The 12,552-nt window shown below is 37.6% G+C and overlaps 1 protein-coding gene across 7 annotated transcripts in view; it reads right to left on the reverse strand.

The window, feature by feature from the left end:
* The window catches only part of LOC149218436 (NAC domain-containing protein 54-like), a 171,079-nt gene extending 159,155 nt beyond the window's left edge, over nt 1-11,924 (reverse strand). For 2 of the 7 annotated variants that reach the window (XM_089383996.1, XM_089383997.1), the window contains exons 1-2: nt 11,576-11,920; nt 9,651-9,928 (exon numbers count right to left, since the gene is read on the reverse strand). In XM_089383996.1, the coding sequence (XP_089240122.1) occupies nt 9,651-9,928; nt 11,576-11,738 (441 nt within the window). In that variant the 5' untranslated portion in view covers nt 11,739-11,920. Of the gene's footprint in view, nt 1-9,650; nt 9,929-11,575 lie in introns of all 7 variants that reach the window. The other 5 variants (XM_089383998.1, XM_089384002.1, XM_089383995.1 and 2 more) reach the window with 5 other exon arrangements.
* Between the last annotated feature and the right edge of the window lie 628 nt (nt 11,925-12,552).

The raw sequence follows: 12,552 nt of genomic DNA on the forward strand, positions 1-12,552 counted from the left end.
CAGAATCGTGTAGAAGTTTCTCAAGGCCCAATACTCATCTTCAGAGGGGCAATGTTGGGGCCACAAGGTCGTATATGCTATCAAAACGAGGCAAAGTAACCTCTGGAAGGTGTTGGGGAGGAGTCAAGCTATCCCTCAAGGGATCATTGCTGCATGTGATACACCCTAAACAAAACGTCTCAAGATCAAGTGAGATCAACATCATTAGGGGCATATAATCATGAAAGCATCATAATGGACCATATCTAATGCTAAGGGCACAAAAATACTTCACACAAAACTCACCTTCAAATGTCTAACAAGCTTAAGACTTGTAAACAAGTTGCCTCACTTATGTTAGGGATGATTAGGTTAATAACCCTATTAAGTGTTTCTAACCCCCAAGGGGAGAAACATGTCATAGGTAGACCCATCAATCCATGTGTATGTGATAAGGTAGTAATGGAGTGGGAAAGACTTAAGGAAGATGCCACAACCAAGAGACCAACTAATGGGTGTCCAACATCCCAAGTGTAATGATGCAAGGAGTGAGAAATTATGGTGGCATGAGTTACCCCTTTACTCAGCCTGCTTTTTCCACCCCTCGGGTGCGCCTTTTACTTTGATGATTTATCTTTCTTTGGCACATAGCTTAATAGTGCAAGCTTACTTTGTGCTTTTCTAGTATCCCTTAAAGATGTAGCACTTTCTCGCGCATTGAGGTTGGGACATTCAAGAGTTCCTTTCTTTTAGGGGATGTGCAGATTTGTGCATCCTAAAGGAGGGCTTCAAGCCTTAGTTGACATATGGCAACTCGGTTTCCTGTTTAGAGGATTAGAGATGGCCTCAAGATGTGTAAAAATTCCATAATGTTCTTACAGGGGGTAGCTAACCTACTAGAGGGCACTTCCAAAGATGTTGCTCACAACAAGTACAGAATCAATTATGTAACAGAGTGCAATCATGAACAATTAAAGGGAAAGCCACATATGAACCTATAAATGAAGTAGGCAAAGTAGGATAGTGTTCTTATTAATGATCAACCAATAATACATCATTCTTCAAGCGTGATTTCACCACATTATCAAGTGGCCTAAATGTGCCACACCTAACCTTCAACCCTAGTTAGGGAAGCACTAAAAAATAAAGCGAAAGACCTAACCTAGAAATTGTAGCACCAAATATCCTTCACTAAACATAATGATTATAGTAAAACAATGTGAGGGTTTCACATCAACCCTAACATTTACTTATTGGAACAAACCTACCCTTGAATTATACCAACATGTTTATATAAGTGATTTCCAACAATCGAATCAACCTAAGAAAAATAAAAAATAAAAAATAATTTAAAATAATATATTAATAATAATTAATTAAAAATAATAATAATAATAATAAAGATGAAGAACCTCACATTAAAATGCCCGTTAACTTCTTCCTCCTAAAGATATTCAACTAAGGTTGGAAGGGGTCTCCCACACTTCCAACCATGCCTCTACAAAATGAAACTTTCAAACCAAGATTTGAATTTTGGTCCCTTTTAGCATTTAAAAGGGGAAAATGATATTTTAATCCATAAATGTTGTCGTTCCACTGAGGGTGTATCCCCTAGGCCTTCTACATGGATGAATAATGCATCTTGTTAGCTTTCAAGTTACTCTAAAAGTGTTCACACCATGTTTGGGGGTGTTTCATGCGTTTTGAGGTACATGGTGTATGTTTATCCCCTGGATGGTTCAAGATGTATTGCAAATGAGAGATGGCTCGTGATGGATTTGCATATTGGAGACGACTAGTTTAGTCGTTTCTTGACATCAACTAGGTGCTTGTTTGGTATTCTACCCTAGCGCATTGGAGTTCTCTTGATAGCTTGGGAGACATCCTTTATGATGGCCACATGGGAAGGTTCAGTTTCTTTGAAAATGCCCTATATAGTTGGCAAAGTATTGTGCAATTTAGAGGGTATTAGATAGCATGAGATAGCTTGGATTCCTATATGGAGGCTTAGAGTTACCTCTGAGATGCCCTAGGTTGCAACAAAGTTCATGCAAGGGGAGTGTACCAAGAAGAGTGAATGATTTAAAAGGAGGAACAGAATTCATGTGGGCTTGGGGCAGAGGAGCATGGGCACACCTTGTGTAGCTACATCATCTCAGAGCCTTCATTATGTATGGGATCACCTTGGAGCTTTACATTTGTACCCTCAAAGTGAAGCATTTCACTTGTGTGAACATACATGTGATTATTGTAGGTTGCTTGAAAGGGATTTGGCTAACATTGTATTGTTGGACTCTGTTACCTCTCATATATATATAGGAAAAGGAGAGAGTCCTTCACTCACTCATGTCATACACATCATTCTTCCTCACTCTTATGTGGAGAGATGATTTGGATGAGCACACTAGTCATCCTCTCTCTCTTTTATCTTCGTTTGTACTCTCTCTCTCTCTCTCTCTCTCTCTCTCTCTCTCTCTTGGAGTCGATTGGGCTTCTTGATCTTCTTGGAGCATCTTGAAGTCTAGGGTTAGGGTTTTATCCCTTGGAGATTTTGAGATTAGGGTTTTGAGATGAAACCCCAACTTATGTTTGGTGAAGAAGAAGAACAGGAGGCAACATCTTGCTTTGGAGAACTAGCTTAGGTGATTCGTGTTGGATCTCCTTGGTTGAGGTACGGTTTTTCATTTTTATCCCTAGCTAGGGTTTTGGAAAGCTAGTGGATTGTACTAGCCATTTGATAAGACTATGTACAACTTGATCTTATGCATATTACTTAAGTTCTCAATTGCTCAATACTTCTATAAATTGCGAATTTGATTTTCATCCATCTTCATGGTTTGTAATTTCCAATGGAATATGCCTTCCAGGTGATTTAACAATGGAATGGATGAAAATAAGGGTTGTTTTACCAATGTATTTATTGTTGTAAATAGGAGTTTCCAGTTTGAGTTATGCATGATAAGATTGCCCTAGAATAAATAAGAGTTTTTAGATCTGGGTTATGCATGATAAGATTGCCCTAGAGGACTGAAATTTATCAAAACACTTTGGTATCTTTTCTCTTGGATTTGCCTAGATGTTTGGCATTGTTGAGGATTGAAATATTGTTCACTTCTGTCGTTGTTTTTTCATAGCATACCTAAGGATGAAAAATTTCAAGGTTAAGATCCAAGAAACCTCTTCTTAAGAGGTGAAATATATGTTTTGCATTATTTTCCATATTTTCATAAATTTTTGCATGTTATCAAAGCATTTCACAAATTTCTACACCTTTCAAACTCTATCGCAACTCTTGTAGAGTCCATGAACCGTAACGCTCCGCTTCATGAGTGAAGATGATTCTTTCACCGTCTTTTATAGGATTATAGGTCTAATTTTGACTTGGGTCCACATTCACCATTGCATAGGTCAACTTGCCACTTGTCATTTTTCTAATTTGTCAAAGTAGGCATTTGATCTTTGTTTATAGGCTTGGACCATGTTAACCATGCCACATGGCGCTTTCTAATGGAAAGAGAACTCCTCTAAATACGTAGAGCATGCCTTGGACAAAGTATCGTCGCCCTAAAGGTTGAAACAAAGGATCCTAAGACAAGAGGAAATCAGGTCTAAGGACTCTTATATTAACTACTCATGACACCACCAATAAAATGCAGCATTCAAAATTAAGACAAGGTGGTCTAATTAGAGCAATTTCCATATTTTAGCATATAAAGTTTCTAAGACAATTTGTAATGTTTAACAAGTCAATATTAATCAAAGAGGGAACCCCAGTCCAAGATACAAGGGTGGATACGTCTCAAGACCCCCAACAACACCTCATAAAAGAAAAAATAATGCTCAAAATATCAATTCGTCCTCCTCAAATGTGTGCTCTAAGGCCACACATGTCACATAAATGCATGCTTTTATGCAGGTATTACAGACTGTCATACAAGACAGCAAGTTATTTTGACTCATAAATCCTTAACCAAACCTCAAAATCAAGAAACAATCAAACATTTGGTTAGGACAATTTTAGTAGACCAAAATCCATAGGTGACATGCTATATCTTTGAAATATTTTGGTTGCTAATATCAACTATTGAAACCTGCTCTGCTTTTAGCATTGTTTTTGTGCAGGACAGCAGACAATTCAAGAACACCTCAACCCCATTGACTTCATACAAGGCACTAGACATAAACAAGAGTTTCGGGGAAATATTGAGGGACTCCTCCCTTGGCTGTTTAGGAGGTGTTGGGCCTAAATAGTGGGGGCTCCAGCCGAGGTGACAGTGGGTCCTTGCCTTGCATGTACCCATCTTAGTGAGGCTGCCAGGGCCTTAGCAGTGCTGCTAAAAAGATTGGTAACAAGTTGTTCGATAAGATCCCTTCCAATGGTCAACTTAAACAAATGTATGTCAAGCATTTTAGAGGGAAAACTTATCAACGCAAATCCAAAGAAACATCCTATATGAACCCAAACCTAGAATAAACTCCTGGTTAACCATCCGGTCAAACATCCTATTTGTCTAAAAAGGTAGTGTACCCTCCCAAATTTTCAAAGTCCACTGAATTAGATGTAGATCTCTTTGGATGGGAAAATAATGCTAAAGTGCCTATCCCTTTGATGAAGTTGTCAAGATCCCTACCTTTAGAAGTCAAATAGGGAAGGCTTTAGGTTTTGAAGAGCCAAGGGTCCAGGAAGTGATTCGGAGTAACACTATTTGTATGAATCAAAGTGAGGATCCCCCTATGTTTCTAACATCTGTCATGTTAACCTAGCAATGATCCCTTAAACGAGCCATTCCTAGTGTCATTAATTGTAACTAATTGGATCCTTCATAATTGCATGATGGATTCAAGGGCTACAGTACATGTCATGAGCTTACAAGTGGCTAAGAAGATGGGACTTAGAGCTTTATGACCTCAGAAGAATATCTATGATTTTGACTCTCGTGAGATCCCATCCATCAAGTTGATTAAGGGTTTGCAAGTTCACCTCCCAGCATAATGTATTCTTGAGTATGGACATAGTCGTGTTGGATCTGCCTCCCACTTGGGGAATGTTGTTATCATGAAAGTGGATGCTAGGCGTAGGTGGTGCAATTCAAATGGATCTATCTTACATCATGCTACTTACCCATGAGGGTGAATCTGTTAGGTTATACAAGGAATCCTATAGAATGAACCATGTAGAACATCCTAGAAATCCTAATAATCAAGTTAAGATCATAGAAGAAAGTATGGGATCTTACATGGTCATGGCCGTTGAAATTCTTCAACCAAAAGAAGTGAAGGTGTTATGGAGGATGAGTTTTGATGGTGCATCCTCAAAAAGTATAAACAAGTAGTCACGGGGGTCATAGGTGTCTTTGATGCATTTGGGATAGAAGCGATACCAAGGTCTATGAATGTTATTGCCAATTCATTAGTTGTGTCTACATCAATTATGCAACATTGCCCAGAATTAGAGATAGGCGGTAGAATTGAGATACTTTACAAACCCTCAATTTCAGACAATGTTGAGAACTGGCAAGTTTTTAATGACGATGATCAAATTGTCAAGTTTCTCAAGAGCACTGATGAATTTGAGGGAGATGAGCCTTATTTGATGGAAGAACATTCTGTAGAACTTTTACCCTCTAATAAGATTCCCTCGAGTTTAATACCTTTTGAAGCATCTTTCAACCGAGATGATGCTTTCAAAGGATGAATCGACTCAATCATCCTAGAAGAATATGAAGAGATCAACGTAGGGACTACGGTTGATTGTTAGTCACATCATTCCTAAAGAAAAGAGTAAGATTAAGAAATTAGTGATGGATTTTAAGGATGTGTTTGCTTGGTCATATGATGACATGAAAGCATATAAAGATGATGTCATACAACACACGATCCCTTTAGTCGAGGGTGCCAAGCCTTTCAAGCAAAAGCTTAGGTAGATCAATACACAGCTCATTGTTAAACAAGAACTTGAGAAGATGTTGAGTGTGAGAATCATTGCTCCATCTAGATACATACCACTTGGCTTTTAAACCTCGTGATAATGACAAAGAAGTTAGGACAAATCCACTTGTGTGTGGATTTCAGAAACCTAAATGTAGCCTTCATCAAAGACAACTACCCATTACCCAACATGGAAATGTTGTAGTAACTTAAGTAAGCAACGATCTAGAGAAACGACCAAGCAAAGAGGGAAAAACCCTACTAAGGCACAACCCTCTTCAACCACACAAACCCATCGAAGGTCCTCCTTGGCCCACAAAAGACATGAAAACATTACAATCCAAGGATAGAGTAATGAAAGACAATCAGGTGGAGATGATGGAGAAGAACCACCCCCTCGTGTCAGCTTGGAAATGTCCCATATTGTTATTTCTTCTGAAAGGAACAATTCAAGTAAAAGAGGCTCACAGCAAGAAGGATCTACAAATATGGATGTGGACAATGCCACCGTCCCAAACTAGGTAGCATCACAATTGGTTGAGAGTCAAAAGTTAGTCAAGGAGTTGATTGCTGAAGAGCCAATCATTTTTGAAGAATGGTCATTAACCATGCATAACACCCATTACGATAAGATTGGTAGAAAATTACAGTTTGAAAAGGTGCATGTCAAAAACAAGAAAATTACTAAAATGTGGAAGTCAAAAGTTGACGTCTCAAGAGTAGGACCTATTGAATTCCTGAAATTACACATGACTACAGGGGATGCACTTGCTCACTCTATGTCTTTTATTTTAACATGAAAGACCCAATGACTAAGCAAGAACCGAGACGTCCTGTATTGACCACGAACGGAGTGAAAACTCCTAGGGCCACCTACTCCTTGAGCCTAATCAATACAGACTACAGAATGCCTTCGGAGACTTGAACCTGGGTGTGTGGGGTGGCAAGCCGCAATCCCAACCACTTGAGCTAAGAACCATTGTGGGAAGACAGATCCGAGGGTTTGAACAACATATTGTGGGTTTCGAACTCTTGATCTAAATCATATCATGGTGCCTTCGTCATTTCCATATTAAAGTTGGTTTCTTTTCTTTTCTTTTCCAACTGAAGAAATTGTGCCTAAAGTTAGCCTGGAGCAATAGCTCTCAAGCATACATAGTCCTACTCAGGATTAGACCACGAGACCTGTGGGGACCAAACCTCCCCACCTAACCACTGGACCACATCCACAAGACTTGTACCTTCACTAAGGAAGAGGTTGAAAATATGAGGTCAAAAAGAAAGATAAGTGAGTTAAAGACATCTCTTAGTCCCAAACCTCTATTTAGGCCCCATTTAGCTATTCAAATACCTAAAGCTACAGTAGCGATCGCCCCCCCAATACAACCCAAAAAGTTAAGAAAACGAAAAAATTGCTAAATGGTGCCAGATCCTATGTCACAGTAAATATTAATAAGCGACTAGGAATAATTAAGTAATGGAAATTTATTTATACTTGAGAAATTTGTCTCAAAGAATTGCTTCAGTTTTTGAGTACTTGAAGAAATATTTGGAGTGATTAACAATTCGTTGAAAATGATTTAATGACTTTTATTAGTAGAACCAATACTCTTAGTGATTTCCAAAAGAACCAACAAGGCCTTCCATCAGTGAAGAGAATCAAGCAGATCAAAGCAGATTGGCATGCAAGGATTAAAATGCTAGAAGATATTATTTTTGAATGTTCAAGTATTGATGACTGTAGGAGAAATAATTTCTTTTCAAGGCTTTAAAAGTTGTCGATGAATTACAAGGGCCAAAAATGTTTAGAGATTCTATGAAGCAGAACACGTTGCAAGGAGAGTTGAATATTATTAAAGCATCATGGGAATCATGTCCCAAGACATGCCCTTTCATAATTAATTATACTTGTTAATCATTATTTTTCATTATTATTTATATAATAATGAAAAATCATTATTTTTCATTATCATTTATATAATAATGAAAAATCGTTATTTTTCATTATTATGATCATAACATAAGTGAAAAGAGGAGCATCATTTCTATAAAAACACAAAGGGAACCTAAACAAGGCCTTAGGAGGTTGACTCTTTTCCTTGAGAGGAGAAGACATCAACACTAGGGTAAATAGCCAAATTTTTAGGTGCAAGTATGCACATGGGTATGGGTGAAAAAATGCTAATTTTGAAATCAAGGTGTGTCAAGTTACCTTATAATGAGTTGTAAAACTGAACTTATACCATCAAACATCCACAATTTGCAAAACTCATGAGAAGGGTACACAATTATGGGAAGTAAGAATCTTGGGAGAGTTTGTAAGTATACGGTGTATGTTTTGGCACTAGACACACTAGTTGGATCTCTATAACATATTGACAGGCAATAGAAAATAAAAATCCAACATTTGTACAGCTACTATATATGAAATACATCGACTAGACCTCTATATCAGCTAGTTGCACATGAAATATGTAGGTTAGACTACTAGAATTTGGGATAACTTCATAGGAAAATTCATATAATAGATAGCAGGGCATAGAAATGCAAATTAGACCTAAATCGGACCTTAAATCAGATTGTTGGGCATGGAAGACACAGACCTTAGAAATGAGAATATTAGGCAATGTATTAAACAATACTAACCATAGTTTTGAATCGTTTTGAGGGAACATCCCTTCAGTTTGATCAAGGGCACCTCCCCACATAAAGAACGTGAGAAGGCATCCCCCAAGATGGGGGAGATGATGAGTACATGTCTCTGCAACAGGAAGATGCAGGGCACATCTCCTAGTGTTGGAGATGAATCCCCTAGCAACAAAATACCTATGTATTTAAGATTAACTTGTCTTCTTTCAAAGGATTCAAACCCTTTGATTTAAATCCTAGCTCAAAAAGTCTAAACGTACAATATCAAATCAGAAAACAAACAGGAAACTCAAACTTCATAAAGAAAAAAAGCTAACCAAAAGATTGAGAAGTTACAGCAAGAAGAGAAATTGAAGAGAATTAAAAGCTTGACACAAAAGAAGCAGCATGGTCGTAAGAGGAATCATGCCAAAGCTAAAACAACCATACATGTGCAAACAAGTTGCCCTGAATCAAGTCATCAGTATGACAAAGCACAGGCTGAGAGGCCATCATTACTAGATAAGAAAAGCAAGAAAGTTCAATTGGAATGAAACACCTAGCAAAGAGATAAAGTGTTATCCTATGCAAAAAACACTGAAAACATGGAGATTAGGTGTCGCTCTGTTGCTGCAAGTTTGAAAAATAAAAATTAAAGATGGCATTGCCCTCAACTCCTTTTAATGTTGTTCCTGTTCCTTCAAACATTGTTCCCTTAGCTTTGCTAATTTAACACTTTACAATTCTTGAAAACCCTAAATACCTTCCATTTGCCCAATACTTATTTCAGATTGGATGGCAATATATAAGAGCATTTCCATAAGTGCACATGCCATATCTAATTGTCAGTCACAATCCAATTACACCTATCATACTAGTCAAACATTTGATTTTCTTAAATCCAGTTCCATAAAACTCAAATGGGACTTTTCTAGCTCATTCATTATATTTTAGCCTTGAAGTAAATATCTTCAAAACAAAAGAGGTGTACGTATGTACCTATGTCTCTATCTATGCATATGAATACTGATGATGTTTTCGATATGATGGTATCCAAACAAATACATTTCACTTAAAAACAGCATCCCAAAGAATGAATAATTCATAAATAATACCTGCAAACAAGGTCCCGCCTCACATTCATTTTCCTCAAGACGATATTCATGCATTATCCAATCAGTTCGTTCACCTTGCGGAGCCCGGCCTATATAGAAAACTAGAGTCTTTTTTTTTCCTACTGTACTTGCTCGAGAGTAAACTTTACGATCCCTTCCTGTGGCTTTCCAATACCCAGCTTCAGTAGCCCTATTAGTGCGTGAACCATTTGGATACTTCCTATCACGAGGACTATAGAAATACCACTCCATATCACGGCTGGGCAGGAAGGATTTCTCTGCAAAATTGCAAAAGATTCAAGGGTGAGTCATTGTACTCATTGCTGAATTTTACTTACCACATAATCAGGTCCAGGAACATGTGCAACATCATGTTTCTTAACACCAAAATTTAATTTACAGGAAAGATTCGTATGCAAAACACACAAGCTCATTTCAATTATGAAACATTATGTATATTGAGTTTAGTTCAAAGAAAAGAGGCGTCAACGATCAACCTATGCAAAGCCAATTTTTTTAACACCAAAATTTACTTTACAGGCATAATCCGTGCAGAATTGCACAAGGTTCATTTCGATCACGAGTCCTTGTCCACTAATTACTGAATTGCAGATAACATGATTATCGTCTAGTTAACGTGAAGATCTTTGGGAAACTATGCAACAGTAAATCATCATGTGTCTTCTTACCAGAATTTTTACACTTCTGCAGACCCAACTGAGAAAAACCAGGTTATCCCATTAACTACTGTTACTGAAAAACTGAACATAACTGTTCCGGGAAACTTGATAAGCTGCATCAGTCCACTGTCGTTAATAATTATTATCGATATACATATTCTAAGCTAAGAAGCTGTGAAAATAATACTTATTGAATGTTATGCCATAATATTTCAACCGCCAGTGGGAATAAACAAATATTTCTTCGGAGTAATACTACCGACATCTATTTTAATGTACCTAACACTGTTAATACTAAAAATTCAAGAGCCATTGTGGTGGAATGTTCTAGTTTAATTACTTTAACACAACCTACGATAACCAAAAGGTTACTGTCTCTATATTTAGTAAATTCGAATTTACTATTGGAAGCACTAGGAATCAGTAAGCCCTTGCATTTACTATTAACCAAAATTGATTTTAAAAGTTCAGTTGTATTCTCTAATTGAAATTTTCATTAACATAACCAGGTTTGGCAATCTGCAAGCCATTGAATCCTTGAATGTATTGAATCCTTGAATGTCCCCTTCTTGGAACCTACTTAGCAGAGCCTCCTGCTCCGATTCAAAGTCGTCCTCTTGAATATGTTTCACCCTATTGGCATTCTATGTAAACAGTTAACGAAAATGGGGCCGCCATTCAATGTACTCACATTGAAATTACTTCTAACATAACCGCCCAAGGAATCTGATGGACTAATTCTGAGAGCTACTATCCAAAGATCGATAGGTTAGAAGACTTGCGAATAACGGATGCCTCCCACAATCCAATACAGTAATTCAGTAACATCGACTGTGTTCAAACGACCTGCTGTTATATCCTATGTTACTATAACCTGCAGTTACCTTCTCTGTTCCTAAAACCTAGAGTTACGAGGGTTTAAGTTGGTGAGTGAAATTCATTAACAGGTAGGTTATTAGTGAAATCTACTTTAACATGACCTGCGAACAGGAACCAGAAATGCAACCCGTGGACCATCATTTTACAAAAGACCGCAGTTACAGCCATCATCTCAGCTCGCAATTCCACTTAAAAGTCTGCCATATGCTAACCCCCAATTAATGGGTCAAAATTTAAGTCTAAAATTTCGTTACAGCCGCCATGAGAACTAATGCCTAAGAGATATTATTTCAAAAGCATAATCAAATCACTACTACTTAGCGAGATCCCATAAACATGTGGACCAGGAAAATAAATTGAAGTTACCAGGCAAATCCCAGGGCTCGGTTCTGTAAAGGTCGACCTCAGTAATAACTTCGAGCTCTGCTTCTTTAAGGCCATGATTGAGTTTGCCCTTGAGATAGCAGGAAATAAGTTCTTCATCCGTGGGATGGAACCTGAAACCTGGAGGTAAAGCTAATGTTCCCATGGGCAAAGAAAGGGGTATCGAATGCCCTTCTACCAACTCTTAAGCCAAAGAGGTGAAACGAAATTCCAAACCCTCATATTCCACTGGTCTCCGTTCTCCCTTTTTCTTTCGCTGTTGATAATTTATCTGACGTCTTTCTGTGCTGGTGGCCGATAATGCCTCCGCCCAACTATTATTTGTATGTCTCTCCTCAAACCCCAACCGACCTAACATTTAGGGCGTCCATATTCGCAGAATAAAAAGCCAATGAATATTGGCCACATATTTTGCGCACACGTGTCGCTTTTCAGTGATTACCAGGAAAAGTAATAGGATCGGTATTTAGTTTGGTTAGTAACAGGGTCGGTAATTAGCTCAGACTGGTAGGTGGAAGATACCGGGAAGAGAGAATTTGCATTTGACTTACTATTTAGGGCGTCCATATTCGCAGAATAAAAAGCCAATGAATATTGGCCACATATTTTGCGCTCAGGTGTAGCTTTCAGTGATTACCAGGGAAAGGAACAGTAACAAGTTTGGTATTTGGTTTGGGTAGTCACAAGGTTGGTATTTGACTTGTATAGTGAAGGAATATTTTTTTTGAAGTTTGAGAAGGGAGAATTTGCATTTTGAATATTTTTTTGAAGTTTGAGAAGGGAGAATTTGCATTTTTTGATACAATAAGAGTGTGGTGGAGGTAAAATGATATTTTGAAATAGAATTATAGTAAAGATGACTGTATTTAACGACAAAAAAAAATCTAAAAACTAATAACATACACAAAAATAAGATAAGTCTAATTACTGCTCTTTTAATTAAAAAAGAAGACTAATAG

This window comes from Pinus tabuliformis, chromosome Q (genome assembly GCF_031772625.1).
Source record: "Pinus tabuliformis cultivar Carrire ecotype Pingquan chromosome Q, CPIR1, whole genome shotgun sequence".
Lineage (NCBI taxonomy): Eukaryota > Viridiplantae > Streptophyta > Pinopsida > Pinales > Pinaceae > Pinus > Pinus tabuliformis.